The following is a 20,178-nucleotide window of genomic DNA, read 5'->3' on the forward strand; positions in this document are numbered from 1 at the left end:
TTTGCAAAGAAGAGGTGAGCTATCGCAAACATCCCGGCCAAACCCCAAATACCTGCTCCTAACGACTTAGCCTAACATCAGACCGGGCCAGCTTATTTGTAAACGATCTGGGTCAAAAAATGTTTCCCTGGCCAACCACAAAAATGTATGAATAAGCTCATTATACATGGATACAGGCAGTTCACGGTTTCCGAACACATTCTATTCATAAAAATGTGTTCGTATGTTGGATGTTCGAAAATCGTAACAATAAATCCCCAATAATAAGTGATTAACACAAATTTAACCCAATTGATTTTTTATATAAGTTCATTATTAAATGTACTTTTTAAAAATAAAAAATTAATAACTTAAAATAAATGGAGAATGTGTAGTGTAAGGGTTAGAAGTGTTAATGGTGAAGCAGGGCGACCGCCGACCACTGCTGTCTCTCGTGCTCCAAAGGAACCCCGTGGAAAGAAAATGGCATGTGAAATGGCGAAAGAGTGTTGGGGCAACATGTAAATGAGGTGCATATTATGGTATGAAGGTGTGCATAGGTAATTCACTTCTCTCACTCTCTTCAATCCCTCTCCTCCCTCCAGGTCTTTAAAACAACTGTTCACCACCATCTCTTATCTTCCCCCATCCAAAAACTTGGCAGGAGTCGACCCCAAAAACTGGGTAGGAGTCGACCAACCAAAGGCTAGAGTAAGGAAGGACTGGTGATTGGCCAGGGGAGGGGCAAGAAGCTTCCCGCGGATTGGTGGAGGGAAGGCTGAGAGGGAAGCAGAGAACTGATTGGCAGGGCACGCCGATGACGTCGAAGGGTGGCCTGTGGGCATTGGTGGAGAGCTGGACAATGTAGCGGTGGCCTGCGGGGGTTGGTGGAAAGGACCGATGACGGAACACCACGAGCGATAAAATAACTCGCAGGCCGGCATTTTGCCTTCTCGTTTTGGATTCCTTCTCGTTCTGGATCGTTCTTGCGCTTGTAGTGGGGCAACTTAGCATAACAATTGTGCATTTCGTGAGGAAAGCACCAAATTTGGCACACTAGTAGACTATCCTATTATAAACAGATTTGGATATTGGGCCATCTCAAATTCAGCCCCTGATGGCTGTGGCAGCCATTTTCCAAAATGACACCTTCAGCTTGTTCCGACGAATTGCATCATCAATTGGCTTGGTCCTTTCCACCAGGCATTCTCTGGTGAAAGCCTGGAACTGCTCTTGGCCAATCTTCTTTCCATTCCTGACAGTCTCAACTGCAGCAGGACCTGCAATTTCCTTTGTGTCAAGGACAACCAGATCCATGCTCTCTTCCTCAAAGGGGTTGCCAAGCTCTTCTATGATGCTGACAAGGGCGCGGACATCCTTGGCGAAAGAGGTCTGCACAATTGGTGTCTGGTCGTGATGACGTGTGTCCTCTCGCCTCCCCCAGTGTTGATGGCCATCTTGGAACTCTTCTATGGCCCTGGCAACTTCTGGCCCAGCAATCATCCAACGCCGCAGGGCACTTGGGTTGTCAGTGAGGCCGACTGCTCCACCATCTCCTTTGATGCAGGCGTTATTCTGTTCATGCGCCTGGTCGATTGGGATCGAAGAGAACACCTTCTTCGTCTTCTGTACAGTGAAGTTGCCAGCCCTGAATTCTCTGGCTACATCTGGGTGCTTCATTGGGAGTGCAACCATGTCCCTCAGATGAACAGGGACCCACCTGGCATAGTGTGTGTGGTCTAGGGCATGGAACCATGGGACCAGTTCCGTCAGGGCATCAAGGTACATCGTGAATGAAGCCTGCCACAGAGAACGCACGTAGACCAGTACCAACATCTCTAGTTCCAGCACAGTTGCCCAGTACAGAAAGTTGGGAATGTCTTCTCCTCTCTGGTGACACCGGTCTTCGAACTCAGGCAGGTCTTCTGCATCATCAGCATATGTCATACAGTGGCGTTCATACGTGCGGTGTTGCAGGATGTGCAGTGCCGCTGCAGTGATTTGATGAGCTCTTCTTGTGCGGGTGACGTGGGCAGCTCGCAGGAAGGAGTCGGCCGTCCCTGGCGTTGCAATCTCAGCTTGCAAATCTGCAAAATCTGCAAATCTTGCAAAAATCAAATCTCTGAATCTGAGATGGCCCAATATCCAGATCTTTTCATAATATGATAGTCTACTAGTGTGCTAAATTTGGTGCTTTCCTCACAAAATGCACAATTGTTATGCTATATTTAGCTTAGCTGCCAGACTATTGGACCTTCTGCTCGACCTGGTCTATCTCCCCACTTGATTTTGTTCCGGACATGGGCGAGCGACGGTGTGCGGGACGTGACATGTCGTTGGAACGAAGGGAGCTGCAGATCGTTCGCTCACTCACGCGACCTGCCTGGATGGGGGCGCGGACGGGCCGTGCGGGAGGCCTTATCGAGGCCGAGTAAACAAGGGCGCGTCAAGGCCTTCTTCCCGCCAACGGGCCTGAGACGGGTCGTGGCGAGAGGCATCATCCGATCGAGCTAAGCCCACACTCATACGCACGGCCTTTATTTTTCATGTATATATTCCCTTGTGTGTTTGATACGTCTGGTGTGGGAGCGCTCCGAATAGGAACCATAGTTAGTAACCGGCGCATTTTATTTTGTATTATCGGCATCCGTGGCAATAAAGTCTCGTTTATTTTTGAACATAATTCCATTTTTGTTTGAGTTATTTCCAGCAGGATCGGAACTGCCGCGTGGGACCGACAGGTAAAATCTTCCAGCTTCTTCTTCTTCTCTCTTCCCTCCCATGCATGTATAGTGAAATCCGCTATTGAATAACGCCTCGAATAACGCTCTAAGTGCTGTCCGTGACACTCCTGGTATTAACTGAGAGCAGTCACATGACAATAGCAATTGTAAATTAGCTCAGGTGTAACCAATTACCTTCAAAATCACACACTAAGTTAATTGGCCTCCACTTGTGTTAAATTGCAGTGATTATGATTATTTCAGAATAAAATCAGCTGTTCCTGTAGGTTTCCTCTGCTGGGTAATGCATTTCACAGCAAAGACTGAACCATGAGCACCAAGGAGCTTTCAAAAGACTTCCGGGATAAAGTTGTGGAAAGGCACAGATCAGGGGATGGGTATAAAATATTTCAAAGGCCTTGAATATCCCTTGGAGCACAGTCAAGACAATCATTAAGAAGTGGAAGGCATATGGTACCACCAAGACCCTGCCTAGATCAGGCCGTCCTTCTAAACTGGATGACCAAGCAAGGAGGAGACTGATCAGATAGGCCACCAAGAGGCCAATGGTAACTTTAAAAGAATTACAGGCCTTGATAGCAAACACGGGTCATGGTGTGCATGTGACAACAATATCCCAAGCACTCCACAAGTCTGGCCTGTACGTAGGGTGGCAAGAAGGAAGCATTACTCAAAAAAGCCGACCTTGAGTTCCAATTCAGGTATGCAAAAAACCACTCCGGAGATTTTGAAGCCATATGGCAAAAAGTTTTGTGGTCTGACAAAACCAAGATGGAGCGTTTTGGACCAAATGCAAAACGCTACGTTTGGCACAAATCCAGACACAGAACATCACCCAAAGAACAGCATCCCTACTGTGAAGCATGGTGGTGGCAGCATCATGTTATGGGGATGTTTCTCATCAGCAGGGACTGGAGCACTTGTCAGGATAGAAGGGAAACTATACGGAGCAAAATACAGAAAAATCCAAAAGGAAAACCTGCTTCTCTCTGCAAGAAAGCTGAAATTGGGACAAAAGTTCACCTTTCAGCATGGCAACGACACAGAGCACAAAGCCAAAGCTAAACTGGAGTGGCTAAGGATAAATGTCCTTGTACATTGGGACAAGAAGATAAATGTCCTTGAGTGGTGTAGTCAGAGCCCTGACCTAAATCCTATCAAATATCTGTGGCATGACTTGAAGTCCATCAATCTTGAAGTCATGACTGTCCATCAATGCTCCCCCCACGACTTGACTGAGATTGAATAGTTTTGTACAAAAGAACAGGCAAATATTGCCCAATCAAGGTGTGCAAAGTTGGTAGAGACCTATCCTAACAGACTCACAGCTGTAATTGCTGTCAAAAGTGCTACCACCAAGTATTAACTCAGGGGGGTGGACACTTACCAAACAAGATATTCTAGTTTTGTATTTTAAATTAATTTTCTGAAATCTGTAAAATTTGTTTTTCACTTGAAAATTGTGGGCTATGATGTGTAAATAAAGGTGGAAAAAAGTCTGATTTAATGCAATTTTATTCCAGGCTATAAGGCAAAAAAGGTAAAACACAACCTCAGTCCACCTTTGGTGATGGAGGTAATAAGGGTAATAACCTACCATTCTGTTAGTAAGCTCTTCAATGAGTCTTGACATCCATATAAAGGGACTGTATTGACATGTGGGCTTATTATGAGGCGAAAAGAGTGAGGTGGGAGTTGTGGTATTCTAAGAAAAAAAAAAAAATGATATGAATCTCAAAGAGTGAGAGGAGTGAGATTGAGAACTTCCTTAATGTACAGATTCATGTTAAATAAATACATAAACATGATTTTCACACCGTGAGACGCATAGAGCTTCCGATGCAGTTTAATTGGCCAAGGAGAACAATCCTGGTCTGGTCGCCACTCCGACGCAGGATACTTGAATGGCTTATTACCCTAGTAAGCTGGTACTCCTTTTGGTGACCTCGGAAGGATGACAGGCTGGGTCAACCCACCCAATGTTATTTTAATGGCACAACAGGGGCTCAAACTCAAGACCTCTAGGATCTTAAGCCAGCCACTTTAAGCATTAAGCAAACAGACACCAAGCCTCCAGCTTCATGTTGGGCATCCATTATTAGCAGAATCTTCGGAAAAGAAATTTTCCCCTTTGACATAATATCATATATTACAGAACTCAGAAAAGGCACATTGTACACATTGCACATAGTTTGCAGCACACAAAAAGTAATTTGGAATACCTCATCAATATAAAATAAAGTATCATTCAAGGACAGAAATTTAATGAAGTCCTTTTGAATGTTTCAATGAATGTAAAGACATAGAGTAAATAATTTAATGTAATGAATTTAATGAATGTAAAGATTGGCAGAGACATAACAGATTTGGTGGAAGAACACTGCTTCCACCAAAAAAATGAACTGTGGATGTGAAGATTTGCGATTCCCAGCGATTCGCAAGAAACAAGAGCAAAACATAGGAAACATTTCATTTTCAATTCCGAACTTCTACTTTGAAAAGAATACCTGCATTTCTTCAATCAAATTCATTCTTAATTTTGCAACATTAACCAATGACGATGAAGTGAATTTAAAGGGGATGGAATCAAACAAAATAATGAAGGATATCAGGAATAAAAATCAGTTGAAATTTAACCTGAATATTACAACTTGTACAGTCACGTGAAAAAGTAAGTAAAGTATTATGTAAAGTTTTGACTTTTTCAACATATTTCAACATACAGCTATTTGATCTTCATTTCAACAATATTGATAGATAAAGGTGATATAACATAACAAATATCATGAAACATTCACATTTTGTTGTCCATTGTATAATTTAAATAAACATAAATGCAAATTTCGCATGTGGAAAAAGTAAGTACACCCTTGGCTCCAATAGGTGGTATTGCCCCCTTTGGCAGAAACAACCTCAAGTAGGCGTTTCTTATAACTGTCTACCAGTCTCTGACATCGACTGGGAGAAATTTTTGCCCACTCCTCCATGCAGAATTCTTTCAGCTGTGCGATGTTTGAGGGGTTTCTTGCATGCATAGCTCATTTCAAATCCCCCCACAACATCTCGATAGGATTTAGATCCGGGCTTTGACTTGGCCATTCCAGAACCCTCCATTTCTTTCTTTTCAGCCATTCCTTGATGGATTTACTGGTATGTTTAGGGTCATCGTCATGTTGCAAGGTCCACCTTCGGTTGAGCTTCAACTTTCCGACAGATGGCCTCACATTATCCTCAAGCACCCTCTGGTACAATGAAGAATTCATAGTGGATTATATGATGGTGAGCTGCCCAGGCCCTGATGCAGCAAAGCTGCCCCAAACCATAATATTTCCACCACCATGCTTTACAGTTGGTATCAGGTTATTGTGGTCAAATGCTGTCTTTAGTTTTCGCCAAACATGTCTTCTGGTATTGTGGCCAAATAGCTATACCTTTGACTCATCTGTCCAGAGCACATTGTTCCAGAAATGCTGGTCTTTGCCCAGGTGTTCATTGGCAAACTTTAGTCTTGCCCTGATGTTCTTTCTTGACAGCAAAGGTTTCCTCCTGGCACACTTCCCATGTAGATCAAATTTGTGCAGCCTCTTTCTAATGGTAGACTCGTGCACTTTGACATCAACAGTGGCAAGAGCTACCTGTAGGTCCCGTGATGACATTCTGGGGTTCTTAGAGACTTCTTTCAGCATCTTGCGATCTGCTCTCGGGCTGAACTTGCTGGGCCTGCCTGGCCTGAACAAGTTGGCAGTTGTTTGGAATCTTCTCCACTTGTAGATGATCTTCCGGACAGTCGAATGATTGATTTCAAATTGTTTGGAGATCTTTTTAAATCCCTTCCCAGACTCATAGGCATATATAACCTTCTTTCTGAAGGCCTCAGATAGCTCTTTTGATCTAGGCATGGTGACGCCACACACTTCAACAACAAAGAGCAAACCAAACGAAATGTCTAAGGTTTAAATAAGACAGGTTCCTCCAAGATCCTTTCTAAAGATGTTCTAATCATTTGCACCTGAGCTGGTGCACCTGATTCTAATTTTAGGTATTTGAAGTAGTGATAAATGTCAGGGTGTACTCACTTTTTCCACATGCAAAATTTGCATTTATGTTTATTTAAATTATACAATGGCCTACAAAATGTAAATTTTTCATGATATTTGTTGTATTATATCACCTTTATCTATCAATATTGTTGAAATGAAGATCAAATAGCTGTATGTTGAAATATGTTGAAAAAGTCCAAACTTTACATGGGGTGTACTTACTTTTTCATGTGTCTGTAAATAAATCTCTTGAATTGACGTTATTTGATCAAACGACCCCAATGGCAATAAAAACAAATTTTGTGAATTTAGAACATAATTCAAACCAAAGAGAATATTTAAAAAACATGAATGTAATGTTACCACCATGATGTATTTAGCAAATAATGACAACAGGAAAGTAGAACGGTCTCTTCGACATCACGACGTCCATCGATATGCCTCCGCCAACATTATTACATCATTATATATACTTGTACCATACATTATACATACTTGTCCCACAATCATAAGTTTGATTTAAATCCCTTTAGCTGTTCTCAAGTATCACATTTTTACCTGTCATGACCTTCGACCTTTGATGCTGAAATCTAATCAGTTCATCTTTGCATCATAATATACACTTATACCAAGGTTGGTCAAAATCCCATCACTGGTTCACAAGGTAGCATGGTAACAGACTTTTTACATAATGGGAATTCTGCCCTTTGGCCTTTGACCTTGTGACCCCAAAATCTAATCAGTTCATTTTTGCATCACAATACATACTTTTACCAACTTTGGTCAAAATGCCATCGCTGGTTCACAAATTATTGCGGTAACAGGATTTTTACCCAACATGACCTCTGACCATTGACCTCAAAATCAACTCGTTCAACTTTACATCATAGTACACACTTGATCTAAATTTGATTTAAATCCCTTCAGCTGTTCTGAAGATATTGCAGGAACGAAAACCTATCACGGATGGAGGAACAGATGGAGGAACGGATGAATGCACGGACGGACAGCTGGATGGACAACACTAAAACATAATGGCTCCGGCGATTTCGTCGGCAGCGGCATTAAAAAAAAAAATCCAATTCCTACCTGGGAAGGTACTTGCTGGTTTTCCGCCAACTGAAGGCAGTCACAGCATGAGGATGGGCCAGGTAGAGGAATGAGAACGAAAGATTCGTTTGACCTTGAGATGAGCACAGCAGTGAGCGGTACCACACTTTCAAGAGGCAGTCGTCCTATCAAAGACAGGTACAGAATAATTATCATTTTCACATGCGCAAAGAGTCCATTACATGAGCTGTTGGTTGTGCTGACGAGCACAGCAGGAAGAGGTGAGTAAAAATAAATGCTCAGTAATAGGTAACGGTTAAACAAAACTGTGGTGCATAGTTGGATTAGTTACCTTCCCTACTGTGGCAAAGTACGCCCCATCTGATGAGACCTTCACGTGACACACAGGAGTGGGCATCCTGTAAGACATTGGTATGTCAACGAAAACTTTACTGAATCAACAATCATCTATTACACTCTTCAATGAAACCACATTCATCAATAATTGCAATATAGAACCAGCATCACCTATTGGTTGCAAATGTCTCCTTTATTTTTAAAGGTACAAAGAAAACTTGTCAAAATAAAACAGCACGTGGTAGAGCGCATATCTCCACCAAGCTGAACAGTTTACATTTTGTATCCCACCAATAGGCCGGATCTGTATTATATATACATATATATTACACCCAACCCGTTCACCAAATTTCACCTGAATCAGTCCATAACTTTTTTGAGATATCCTGCTCACAGACAAATAGGCAGAGATGAAAACATAACCTACGTCTACCTTCGGTGGTGGAGGTAAATACAGTAGCCTGCAAAAGTATTCGCCCGCTCCCAATTATAATGCCACATTTAGATGAATTATGGAGAAGTATTTTTTTTCCAAATGAACTTTTGTATTCATAACTGAAGAGATCAAACTAAGCACTGTTATAGTTGAAGGAGGTTGCATGTTAAGAATACCTGCAAAAAACATGTGCAAATGTATTCAGCCCCTTCGGTCACTACTTGGTGGAAGCAACTTTTGCAGCAATGACAGCAATGAGTCTTTTTGAGTCGGTCTGTACTACCTTCACAGTGAGATTGTGACATTTTCACCCATTCTTCACGTGAAAATTGCTCTCGTTACACCACGATTCATGCGGTTTGTCGATAGACTGCAATCTTCAAGTCTCGCCATAAATTAAACTCTTGCTCTCGTAATAAAATAAAATAAAATAAATTGAACTCTCGCCATAATAAAAAAAAACTCTTGAAAATCCTCTCTATCTCTTTGCTGATGACTCAACTCTCTGCCGCTCCATTCCTCATCCCTCAGATCGGCAGTCTGCAGCCTCCTCACTCTCTGCCAACCTGGACAAAATCACAGACTGGTCAAACAAGTGGAACATGTCTTTCAATCCTGACAAATCTCACACTCTCACTATGTCTCTCCGAAAAGACCGATTGGAAAACCCTCCCATCTACTTTCTCAACAATCCTCTCTAAGAAGTTCTGTCACAAGCTTTTGGGTCTCACTATCTGCCATGATCTTTCCTGGGAAAACCACATTTCCAATCTGGCCTCCAAAGCCAGTCGCCGACTGGGCATCCTCCTTCGCGCGAAGTCCTTCCTTGGCACACCTGAGCTCCTCACCACATTCAAGGCTTTCATCCGCAGCTCAATGGAATACAGGCAGAGGAATGGAATACAGCTCCCCTCTGGGCTGGTGCTCCTGCCTCACACCTAACGTGTCTTCACGCTGTTCAAACAAAAGCTTTCAGAATCATTGGAATCTCCCGTGATGAAGCTAACTCCGAGGGCCTTTCACTCACTCACCACAGGCAGGTGGGTGGTCTTTCTGTCTTCCACCGACTCCTATCCGGCCTTGCTCCCCCAGCTCTATCTGTGCTCTGTCCTCCAAATATTCCTACAGGTCGCAAAGGATCTGCCAGTAACCCTCTTGTGGTGAAATTGCCAAAATCAAGACTCTCTGCTCACCTTCACTCCTTCATTCCTCTCTACTCCCACCTCTGGAACAAACTCCCTCACTCTCTTCAATCCCACTCCTCCCTCCAGGTCTTTAAAACAGCTGTTCACCACCATCTCTAGTCTTCCCCCATCCAAAACCTTGATCTCTTCTACCCCTGTTAATTCACCCCAGATCCACTTTTTTTTTTTGAAATCCCAACTTCTTTCTTTCCTGGAAGTTCTAGCAGTGTCCATGTGTTTTATACCTTCCCCCCCCCCCTCCCCCCTTCCTTCCCATGCCTCCTCCACCCAAGCCCTCTCCCTCCCACGGATCTTCCATTATCCCTGTTCTCTGCTGCTGTGCTTGTGTGCTTCCCTCTCTCTCCCCATCTTGTCTCCCGCTCCCTTTATTGCATGTTTTGTGTGTCCATTTGTCTTTTTTTGCGATTGATGTTAGCTCTTTCACGAGCCTTGATCTTTAATACAAATAATAATAATAATTATTATTATTATTATTATTATTGCCTTATCAAGGCCTCCCTCCCTGCTCTCTCTCCACTTATCATTGCAACAATAAACTCCTCGCTGTCTACAGGCATCGTCCCACAATCCCTCAAAATTGCTGCTGTTACCCCCATTCTAAAAAAACCTGGTCTAAACCCTGACACCCTAAACAACTTCAGACCCAACTCCAACCTACCCTTTCTGTCGAAAGTTTTGGAACGTGCTGTAGCCACTCAACTCAAACATCACCTCTCTGCCAATAACCTGTATGAAACATTCCAATCCGGATTCCGCTCCAACCACAGTACTGAAACTGCTCTCCTCAAAATCACCAACGACCTTCTCCTCTCCTCTGACGCTGGCAACCTCAACATTCTCGTCCTCCTCGACCTCAGCGCTGCCTTTGACACCATCGATCACACCATCCTCCTCACCCGACTTGAATCCACCTTTAACGTTACCGGCACTGCCCTCTCTTGGATTAAATCATACCTCTCTGACAGACGCCAGTTCATCTCCATCAATAACTGCAAATCCCCCACTGCTCCCCTCCCCCAAGGTGTCCCCCAAGGTTCAGTTCTTGGCCCCCTCCTCTTCATCCTTTACCTGTCCCCCCTCGGTCACTTAATCCGCCGTCATGGTCTCCAATTCCACTGCTTCGCCGATGAGATCCAGCTTTTCATCTCCACCAAGTCCGTCTCCACCGACACCCACTCTATCCTGACAAACTGCATCTCTGAAATAAAATCCTGGCTTCAAATCAACTTCCTCAAACTTAACTGTGATAAATCTGAAATAATCATCATTGGCCCAAAAACGCTCACAAAATCCACCCATAACTTTGCCCTCAACATCGACGGTATCCCAGTATCCACCTCCCCTCTCATCCGGAATCTTGGCGTCATCTTTGACCAAACCCTCTCCTTCGCCAAATACACTAAACAGATCACAAAGACAGCCTTCTTTCACCTGAAAAACATCCCCCGTCTCCGCTCATCCCTCTCCTCCACAGCTGCAGAAACCCTCATCCACGCCTTCATCACCTCCCGTCTGGACTACTGCAATAGCCTCCTCTATGGTTCACCCTCAACAATCACCAATAAACTCCAATACATTCAGAACTCCGCTGCCCGTCTACTCACCCATTCCCGGACCCATGACCACATCACCCCCGTCCTTTACAAGCTTCACTGGCTCCCCATCTCCCAGAGAATCCAGTACAAAATCCTCCTCTTGGCCTACAAAGCCCTCCATAACCTGGCCCCATCCTACCTGGCTGACCTCCTCTCCAGACACACTCCCACCCGCAACCTCCGCTCTGCTGGTACCAACCTCCTGACCCCCCCCCCCCCCCCCATCCGGACCAAATTCAGATCCTGGGGGGACAGGGCCTTCTCCATCGCTGCTCCCACCCTCTGGAACTCACTACCTCACACCATCAGAGACTCCTCCTCACTCACCACATTCAAAACATCACTCAAGACCCACAAGTTCAGCACTGCATTCAACATTCAACCCACAGCATTTAACCCCTGACTATCACTTCTCCTTCTCCCTCCTTTTGCTTTAAATATTTCCCTATTGATTCTTGTCTTTTTGCAATTGTTGTTTTCATGTTTTGTTATGCATTATGTTTTGCACTCTGTCAAAGCGCCTTTGGGCTTCATGAAAAGCGCTATACAAAAAAAAAGAATTATTATTATTATAATAATAATAATGATAATAACAATAATAATTTTTAAAATGTTAAATTGGGTTCAAGTCAGGACTTTGACTGGGTCACTCAAGAATATCGATTTTCTTCTCATTCAGCGACTCCAGTGTGGCTTTAGCTTTCTTCTTTGAATCATTGGCCTGATGAAATGTGAATCCCCATACAAGTTTCAGATTCATAGCTGACTCAAGCAGGTTTTCATCAAGCATTCTCCTGTATTTTGCACAGTACATTGTGTTTCCTACCCTGCAACCTTGTCAATCCCTGCTGATGAAAAGCAGCCCCCTAACATGATGCTGCCACCGCCATGCTTGACAGTAGGGATGGTGTTGACTGGGTGATGAGCAGTGTTAGGCTTTTGCCAGATGCAACACTGAATTTCGACCAAAAAGTTCAATTTTTGTATCATCTGACCACAAAAGTTTTCTAGAAATACCTGCAATCATTAAGATGCTTTTTAGCTCACCTGGAACGAAGTTCAGGGGAGATTATGCAATGGTGCGTCGTCCGTCCGTCAGTCTATCTGTAAACACTTGCAACTTCTTCTCCGAAACCACTAATGGGATTGTGCCCAAATTTGGGACAAATGATACTTGTTATGTTGTGACACAGGTTTGTTCAAGGCATTAAAAAAGTTGGGATCCAAGGGGGTTTACCGGGGGTCAAAGTGGATCCAGGTTTTACCCCCCTCCCCCCCCCCCCCCCCCCCCCAAAATAGGAATTTGCTTTTTCCTCTGAAAGTACACACACTATTTCGATGAAACTTGACCACAACCTTCATCACCCGTGATGCACCAAAGTTTGTTCACGGCACTAGGAAAATCGAAGTCTAAGGGGACTACGGGGGGTCAATATGGTCCAGGTTTGACCCCCCCAAAAATAGGTCTTTGCTTTCTCCTCTGAAACTAAACATACAATTCCAACGAAACTTCACCACAACCTTCACCACCCGTAATGTATCATGTTTGTTCACGGCATTAAAAAACAATTTTGCCCCTTTGGGCGTTTACAGGGGGGTTGCCCCCCAAAATAGGTATGTTTAGTCAGTGCAGTATACTGTTTATTCTACCGGGTGAGCGCCTGGGGTATTGCCCCTATGTTTTGTAAACTTCATACGAGGTTTTAGATGCGTCTTTTTCAGTAATCCCTTATTTCTTGTTACCTGTCCATAGAGGCCAGCTCTCCGAAGGGAATGGTGTATTGTTTATTGATGAACACTGACCCCCATCTCAGACATAGAGCCTTGCATATATTTCAAAGTCATTGTTGGATTTACATTGGCATCCAGAACTATTTTCCTGCTCGTCTGGCTGCCGAGTTTGGATAGGTGATCTGATCTGGGTAGAGTCTGGGTGGTCCAATACGTCTTCCACTGCTTAATGATGGATTTCACCGTACTCAAAGGGATAATGAGTGTACAGTGTAAGTAATATACAGTGACTGAAATATTCTTATAACCCTCTCCTGAACGGAGCTTCTCCACCACTTTATGTCTGACTTTTTGGAGAGCTTCTTGGTCTTCATGTTCGCCTTGTTGGGTGTCCCAAGTGAGTTGCACCTTAAAACTCCTCTGATAAGTGGGGAAACTTAATTTTTTTAAGTTAATGCAGTGATTACATACAAGTGAAGCCTTTTCCATCTATGTCGTAACCTTTCAAACAAATAATTTGCTCAAGTGATTTTGGGTTAATTAGGCAAAGAGGTTGAATACTTATGCAACTGAGAATCATCTGACTATCTCTGTTAATCTTACTCATTCACATTTTATCTGCATTATTAGCTTTATCAATTTGAAGTAGTGTGTGAAGACTCTGTATATTAAGTTTGATTTGAAAGCAAAGTGAAATACGCTCAGGTGACATCAAAATGTGAAAACTTTGGAGGGAAGTGAATACTTTTGCAGGCCACTGTATATATCTATGGTGAGGATGGTTAAGGCATGATTTAGAACGGGGTGAGCGGTATTCAACAAGGGGCATATAAATATTGCATATGTGCAGTGGTGGAAAGGGGAAGCTGATGGAAAGAAAATAATTGAGGAAAGGAAAGGATAAGATGGGATGAAAAAAAAAGATAAATCGTAAAGGTACTTTGAGTAATGTCTGTGTTCCATTATGAAGCAGAACATTATTCACATTGTTTAATGATGTGCCACAAAATGAGCATACCTGCATTCCCAAAGACAACTCCAAGCTCGGCCAGTAAGTTCAGCCTCGCCAGATGGGCCATCACAGCCCGGTGAGCCTGACCACATTTGCAGGCGATCCGAGGAAACAAGTAGCCATTGCCCTGAAGCAGCACACAAGTACAAAGACATTTAGAATTAACAAATACGTGACAAGTAAGCTTAAGGCAATGCTAAGTAAGCTTAATTGGATGGACTAGGGGGGAAATTAGGAAATTTGTAAAGCAAGGATCTGAATGGAGAGGAAGTATTTGGAACAGACAAGAAGAAATCAGTGCGTCAAATGATAAACGTTTCAACACTGAATGCAAGACACTCAAAAATCTACCTAAATTTGTGTACGTTGCAACAAACTACGAGTCAGGTTCATTCTGTCAATAAATTATATTTCGTTCAAAATCATGGTAGATTAGCAAACCTATACATTTTTGGAAAGGTTATAGCATAAGGAAACTAAAAATCAATGTTTACATTTGGAGAGATACCTGTATGGCGGCCATTTTGGATTTTCAAAATGGCCACTGTAAAATACATATTTTGTTCTATTTCTGCCTCTAATTACACCAAAAACTTTTTAAAATATACTAAACCTATATTTTCACGGACAAGGAATCCAATGAAAGTATCAAATTAGTGCTATGGGGAATGGTAAGACACGAATCAAAGGTTTTGAATTGCAAAATACTGTCTTTATATTCGCGATAAGTTGCATAATCAAATACATGTTATCATTTTGTACAGGCAGTTAATAACATCAAAATGTGTCACAATAATTCATATCACCAAACATACACAGGCAGTCAGCAAAATCATATACACACATGCAGTCAGTATAACTTCACATCTACACAGGCAGTCAATGACAAAATATACACAGGCAGTCAATGGCATCAAACATACACGATTACAGAATATGCCATTTAGAGTTCGTCATCACTGTCCTGTGTGTCGTATCCGACAATATAGTCCGCATCGTTTTCACAGTCCGTTCCACACAAGCAAAGGTCGGTCAAATTGATTGGCAAATCGAATTGGTCGAATGGTCGATCGAATCGAATTCGATGAATCGAATCGAATCGAATCGATCGAATGGTCGTGTAGTGAAATTATACTGAAGGTGAACCCGGGAGTGCTCGCTCATCCCACTAAAGGGGCGTCTATAAGACCCGGGACAACCGCGGCACAAGGACACTCCAGCGACACTTACTGTGACACATAGTCCTGTAGTTTGAATGGTACGTACGCACCTATATGCCGGACTTGCTTGCTTTGCCTATTGATATCGGTCATTTCCCATGTAATACTCCGATTCTGATGTCTATTGCATGAATGTATTTTACAGGATGTTACCACAGATCTAAATGAGATTAAACCTACCCAAGGTACAAGTCGTGTCTGTGGTTGATTTTCACGACAGGTTGAATGGAAGATTCAAAGCGATTGGTCGAATGGTCGAATGGAATTGGTCGATTGGTCGAATTGGTCGAATCGAATTGGTCGGAATTGGCAAATGTAAACTGATTTTCAGATTTTCCATGTAATAACGTTTCCAAAAATGTATAGGTTTGCTAATCTACCATGATTTTGAACGAAAAAACATAGTGAACCTGACTATACGTACATTTTTTTTTTCTTTAAATTCAATGCATACATTTCTTTATGTACAGGGTGTGAAATATGTCCCTTTATCTCTGAACCTTTTTCGAAAAGAATAGGGAAAGCAGAATAAAACAGATACATTGACTTTTAAATCTATTTCTATACATATTTTGCGCATATATTTTAGCTCACCTGGAACGAAGTTCAGGGGAGCTTATGTGATGGCGTGTCGTACGTCCGTCCGTAAACACTTGAAACTTTTTCTCCGAAACCGCTGACGGGATCGCGACCAAATTTGGCACAAATGATATTTGTTGTGTTGTGGCTAAAGTTTGTTCACGGCATTAGAAAGATCGAGCTCAAAGGAGGTTTACCGGGGGGTCAAAGTAGGTACAGGTTTGACCCCCCAAAATAGGAATTTGCTATTTCCTCTGAAACTACACACACGATTTCGATGAAACTATTACAACCTTCATCACCTGTAAATGTACCGAAGATTGTTCACAGCACGTAGAAAATCAAAGTCTGAGAGGGTCTACAGGGGGTCAAATTGGGTCCATGTTTGACCCCCCCCCCCCCCCCCCCCCCAAAATAGATATTTGCTTTCTTCTCTGAAACTACACATGCAATTCCGATGACACTTAACCACAACCCTTCATCACCCGTGACGTACCAACGTTTTTTCATGGCATTAAAAAAAATCTGCCCCTTTGGGAGTCTATGTAGGGGAGGAGGGGAATTGCCCCCAAAAATAGGTATTTCCTTTCTTCGCAGAAACTACATATGCAATCCTGATGAAACTTGACCACAACATTAATCAACTGTGTTGTACCAAAGTTTGTTCCTGGCATTTAAAAAATTGGGGTCTAAGGTAGTATATGGGGGGCTGGAGGGGGATTTCCCCCCCAAAATAGGTATTTTTTTGTTTGTTTGTTTGAAGTAGTATGATTATGTTGGTATGATTCAACATGCTGCCCTGTCATCGAGCAACCAATGAAATTGGTTTAAAATACCTTTAGTCGGTGCAGTATACTGTTTATTCTTCCAGGTGAGTGCCGGGGTTTTTGTTTTTTGTATACAAGATCGAGGCTTGTGTAAGAGCTAACATTAATGACAAAAGACAAACTGACACATAAAACATAAGATAAAGGGAGCGGAAGACAAGATGGGGAGAGAGAAGAAGCACACAACTACAATGAGAGATCTGTGGGAGGGAAGGGCTTGGGAGGAGGAGGCACGGGAAGGGGGATGGGGGGGGGGGGGTGAGAGGTATAAAACACATGGACACTGCCAGGACTTCCAGGAAAGAATTCGGAATTTCAAAAATGTGGATCTGGGGTGAATTAACGGGGGTAGAAAAGATCAAGGTTTTGGATGGGGGAAGACAAGAGATGGTGGTGAACAGCTGTTTTAAAGACCTGGAGGGAGGAGTGGGATTGAATAGAGTGAGGGAGTTTGTTCCAGAGGCGGGAGAAAAGATGAATGAAAGAGTGAAGGTGAATAGAGAGTCTTTATTTTGGCAGTATAAGAGGGTTGCAGGATGCTCTTGTGAGACCTGTAGGAATATTTGGGGGAAAGAGCACAGACAGAGCTGGGGGAGCTAGGCCGGAGAGTCGGTACTGCCCTTATTTTTGAAGGAGGGTTCTTGTAAAATCTGCCTTGGAGGTCATAAAATGTGTTTTCCGGTCTGATTACATTCATAAATCCAAATATTTATCACTGAATGCTCTTCTAACATAAAGAGGCTCTGGTACTCATATCTTAAGTCTTCTTCACTTCTTCACCTGGAAGAAAAACAAACCATAACAGCATTCTTGAAGTCGCGACGTCATCTGATATGCCTCCACCCAAATTATTACATCATTATACATACCAGTTACCAAGTTTGATTTAAAACCCTTCAGCTGTTTGTTCACAGGTGTTGCATTCTTACCTGACATGACCTCTGACCTTTGATGCTGAAGTTGAATCAGTTAATCTTTGCATTAAAATATATACTTATACCAAGGTTAGTCAAAATCCCATCACTGGTTCACAAGTTCGTGCAGTAACAGACTTTTTACCGAACGGGACATCTGACCTTTGACCTCTTGACCCCATAATCTAATCCATTTATCTTTACATTATAATACTTGTAGTACCAGGTTTGACTTGGTTCCATTCAGCCGTTTCTTCGTTACCACGATAATTTAAGCTTATTACAGATTGTGACCTCTGGCCTCTTGATGGCGAAATCTAATCAGTTCATCTTTGCATCACAATATACACTTGCACCAAGTTTGGTCAAAATCCCATCATTGGTTCACCAATTAGCTCGGTAACATAGTTTTTACAGAACGGGACCTCTGACCTTTGACCTCTGAATAACCACAGGACTTAGCTTGGGGATATATCACCCGACAACCCTGGGTTAAAAAATAAACAATGAGAAATAGATAAGGAAATGCTTCATAGATTTGCAAGTACTTTGGAACAATCTCAATAAGCTTGTGGACAAAAAAATTTGAACGCAAACTTGAAAGAATAGAATTATGAAGACTAGTGGTCCACGAAGAGAGCCTAAAAGGTGCTGCATCGGTTTACCCGTGGATGTGATAAAGAAATAAAACTGCTTGGAATGGATGAAAAATCACGTATAAATGCCTTTTGTTAGATGCTGATACTTCCTTCATTCAAACACTTTCTGGCTTTGGCTAGTGATACGTGGGGCATTCAAAAATATTTACAAATGAGATATAGTAATCACAAATGTCTAAGAAAGACAGAGGTTTTGATTTATTAAAATATACAGGCAAGGGGTAACGATGGCACCCCGATGGCACAACAACAACCCGAGCAGGGACGGGAGAGGAGGGTGTGGGGGGGGATACCCCCTCCAATATTTAGTGTGGGACAACAACAACAACAACAGGCATTTTAAGACCATTTTCCCTGCAAGAGCGGGGGTTAGCCTTGCGGTCCCCATGACAATCTTCTCCAAGTTGTCATGGTTCTATTTTTGAGGCAATGTTTTTATGGCCGGATGCCCTTCCTGACGCCAACCCTTTGAGTCGCCTCTTACGACACGCAGGGATACGGTGTACCTATTCTAAACCGGGGTACACACCGGTAAATTGTGACCAATTTAGTGTGGGACGCTAACGGCAATGTCCTACTCTCAATATTTTTGCCTTTTTGCCTTCAAATCAAGCACAAATGGGCCTTATTTATGGCCCATCCGCCACACAGAGCGAGATGTGTGGGGTTTTTTTTAATAAAAAAAACGAAATAAATTTTTTTTAATGAAATCACTTCCGCATTTATTCTGCATACGTAGGAAAAAAAAGAAGAACAAGAGGAGGTGGATGGGAAGAGGGTATGTATACATGAAGGCATGTATGAATGTATGCATGTATGTACCACACACATGCAGTGTGTGTGTGTGTGTGTGTGTGTGTGTGTGTGTGTGTGTGTGTGTGTGTGTGTGTGTGTGTGTGTGTGTGTGTGTGTGTGTGTGTGGCCACTTTTCTCAGAGATGGCTGAACGGATCTTTGACAAACCCCTGAAAGTTTCACGGTGCGTGCCAGGGAGTGTTTTAGACTAAAAATAAACAAGTTTGATTTAAATCTCTTCAGCTGTTTTCAATTATCAAATTTTCACCAGCCAAGACAGGTTTCACATCGATCGGTGAAGCGGTTTCAGAAAAGGGATTTTTTTTAAATATTGGCTTTCAAGCTCATATGGCTGCCACACCACGTGACATATGACCTGTAAAAATGTGCACTCTGCATATGTATGTTTCGGGGATCACATTTGTGAAGTTTCGTGTTGTTCGGATAAGGTTCGTTTTTTTCTATTCAAGATGGTTGCCAAACCACGTGACCTACGACATCATTTTCAAACGATATGCAACAGTGCTGTTCGATGATATTTGTAAAATTTAGCATCGATAGGGTAAGCGGTTTAAGAGATATAATTATTTAATATTTTTCTTAAATCCAATATGGCTGCCACACCATGTGACCAATTATATTTTTGTGATCAACTTTTAAATCACCATGCCTAGTCAATGACGCACGTAACATTTCGAGTCAATCTATTTGGTGGTTTGGGAGAAGATGTTTTTTTTAAGGTTTTAAGTTAAACCCAATATGTCTGCCAAACCATATGACCTATGATGTCATAAATTTAATATTTCAATAAAAATGGGTCATAGATCATGTGCATGCAATTTCAGATTTTTTGGATATGGAATTCGATTAAAACATTTTTGGCTGGTCTACCACTTGACCTATGACGTCACAATTATGAAAAACAATCTGCATAGGTATCCCTCCTACCCTGTAAGTTTTGTCTCAATCAGCCATGTAGTTGCTGAGAAAAACGAAGTTTAGCCCGTACGGCCACTTTCGACAACCCGAAAACATA

The 20,178-nt window shown here is 42.5% G+C and overlaps 1 protein-coding gene across 1 annotated transcript in view; it reads right to left on the reverse strand.

The window, feature by feature from the left end:
* The window catches only part of LOC137430717 (dmX-like protein 2), a 79,179-nt gene that overhangs the window by 33,004 nt on the left and 25,997 nt on the right, over positions 1-20,178 (reverse strand). Inside the window, exons 5-7 of the mRNA XM_078782658.1 lie at positions 14,156-14,276; positions 8,166-8,232; positions 7,853-7,998 (exon numbers count right to left, since the gene is read on the reverse strand). Of these exons, the coding sequence (XP_078638784.1) occupies positions 7,853-7,998; positions 8,166-8,232; positions 14,156-14,276 (334 nt within the window). The remainder of the gene's footprint in view (positions 1-7,852; positions 7,999-8,165; positions 8,233-14,155; positions 14,277-20,178) is intronic.

Source organism: Myxine glutinosa, chromosome 7, assembly GCF_964187855.1.
Source record: "Myxine glutinosa chromosome 7, kmMyxGlut1.1, whole genome shotgun sequence".
In the NCBI taxonomy this organism is placed as follows: Eukaryota; Metazoa; Chordata; class Myxini; order Myxiniformes; family Myxinidae; genus Myxine; species Myxine glutinosa.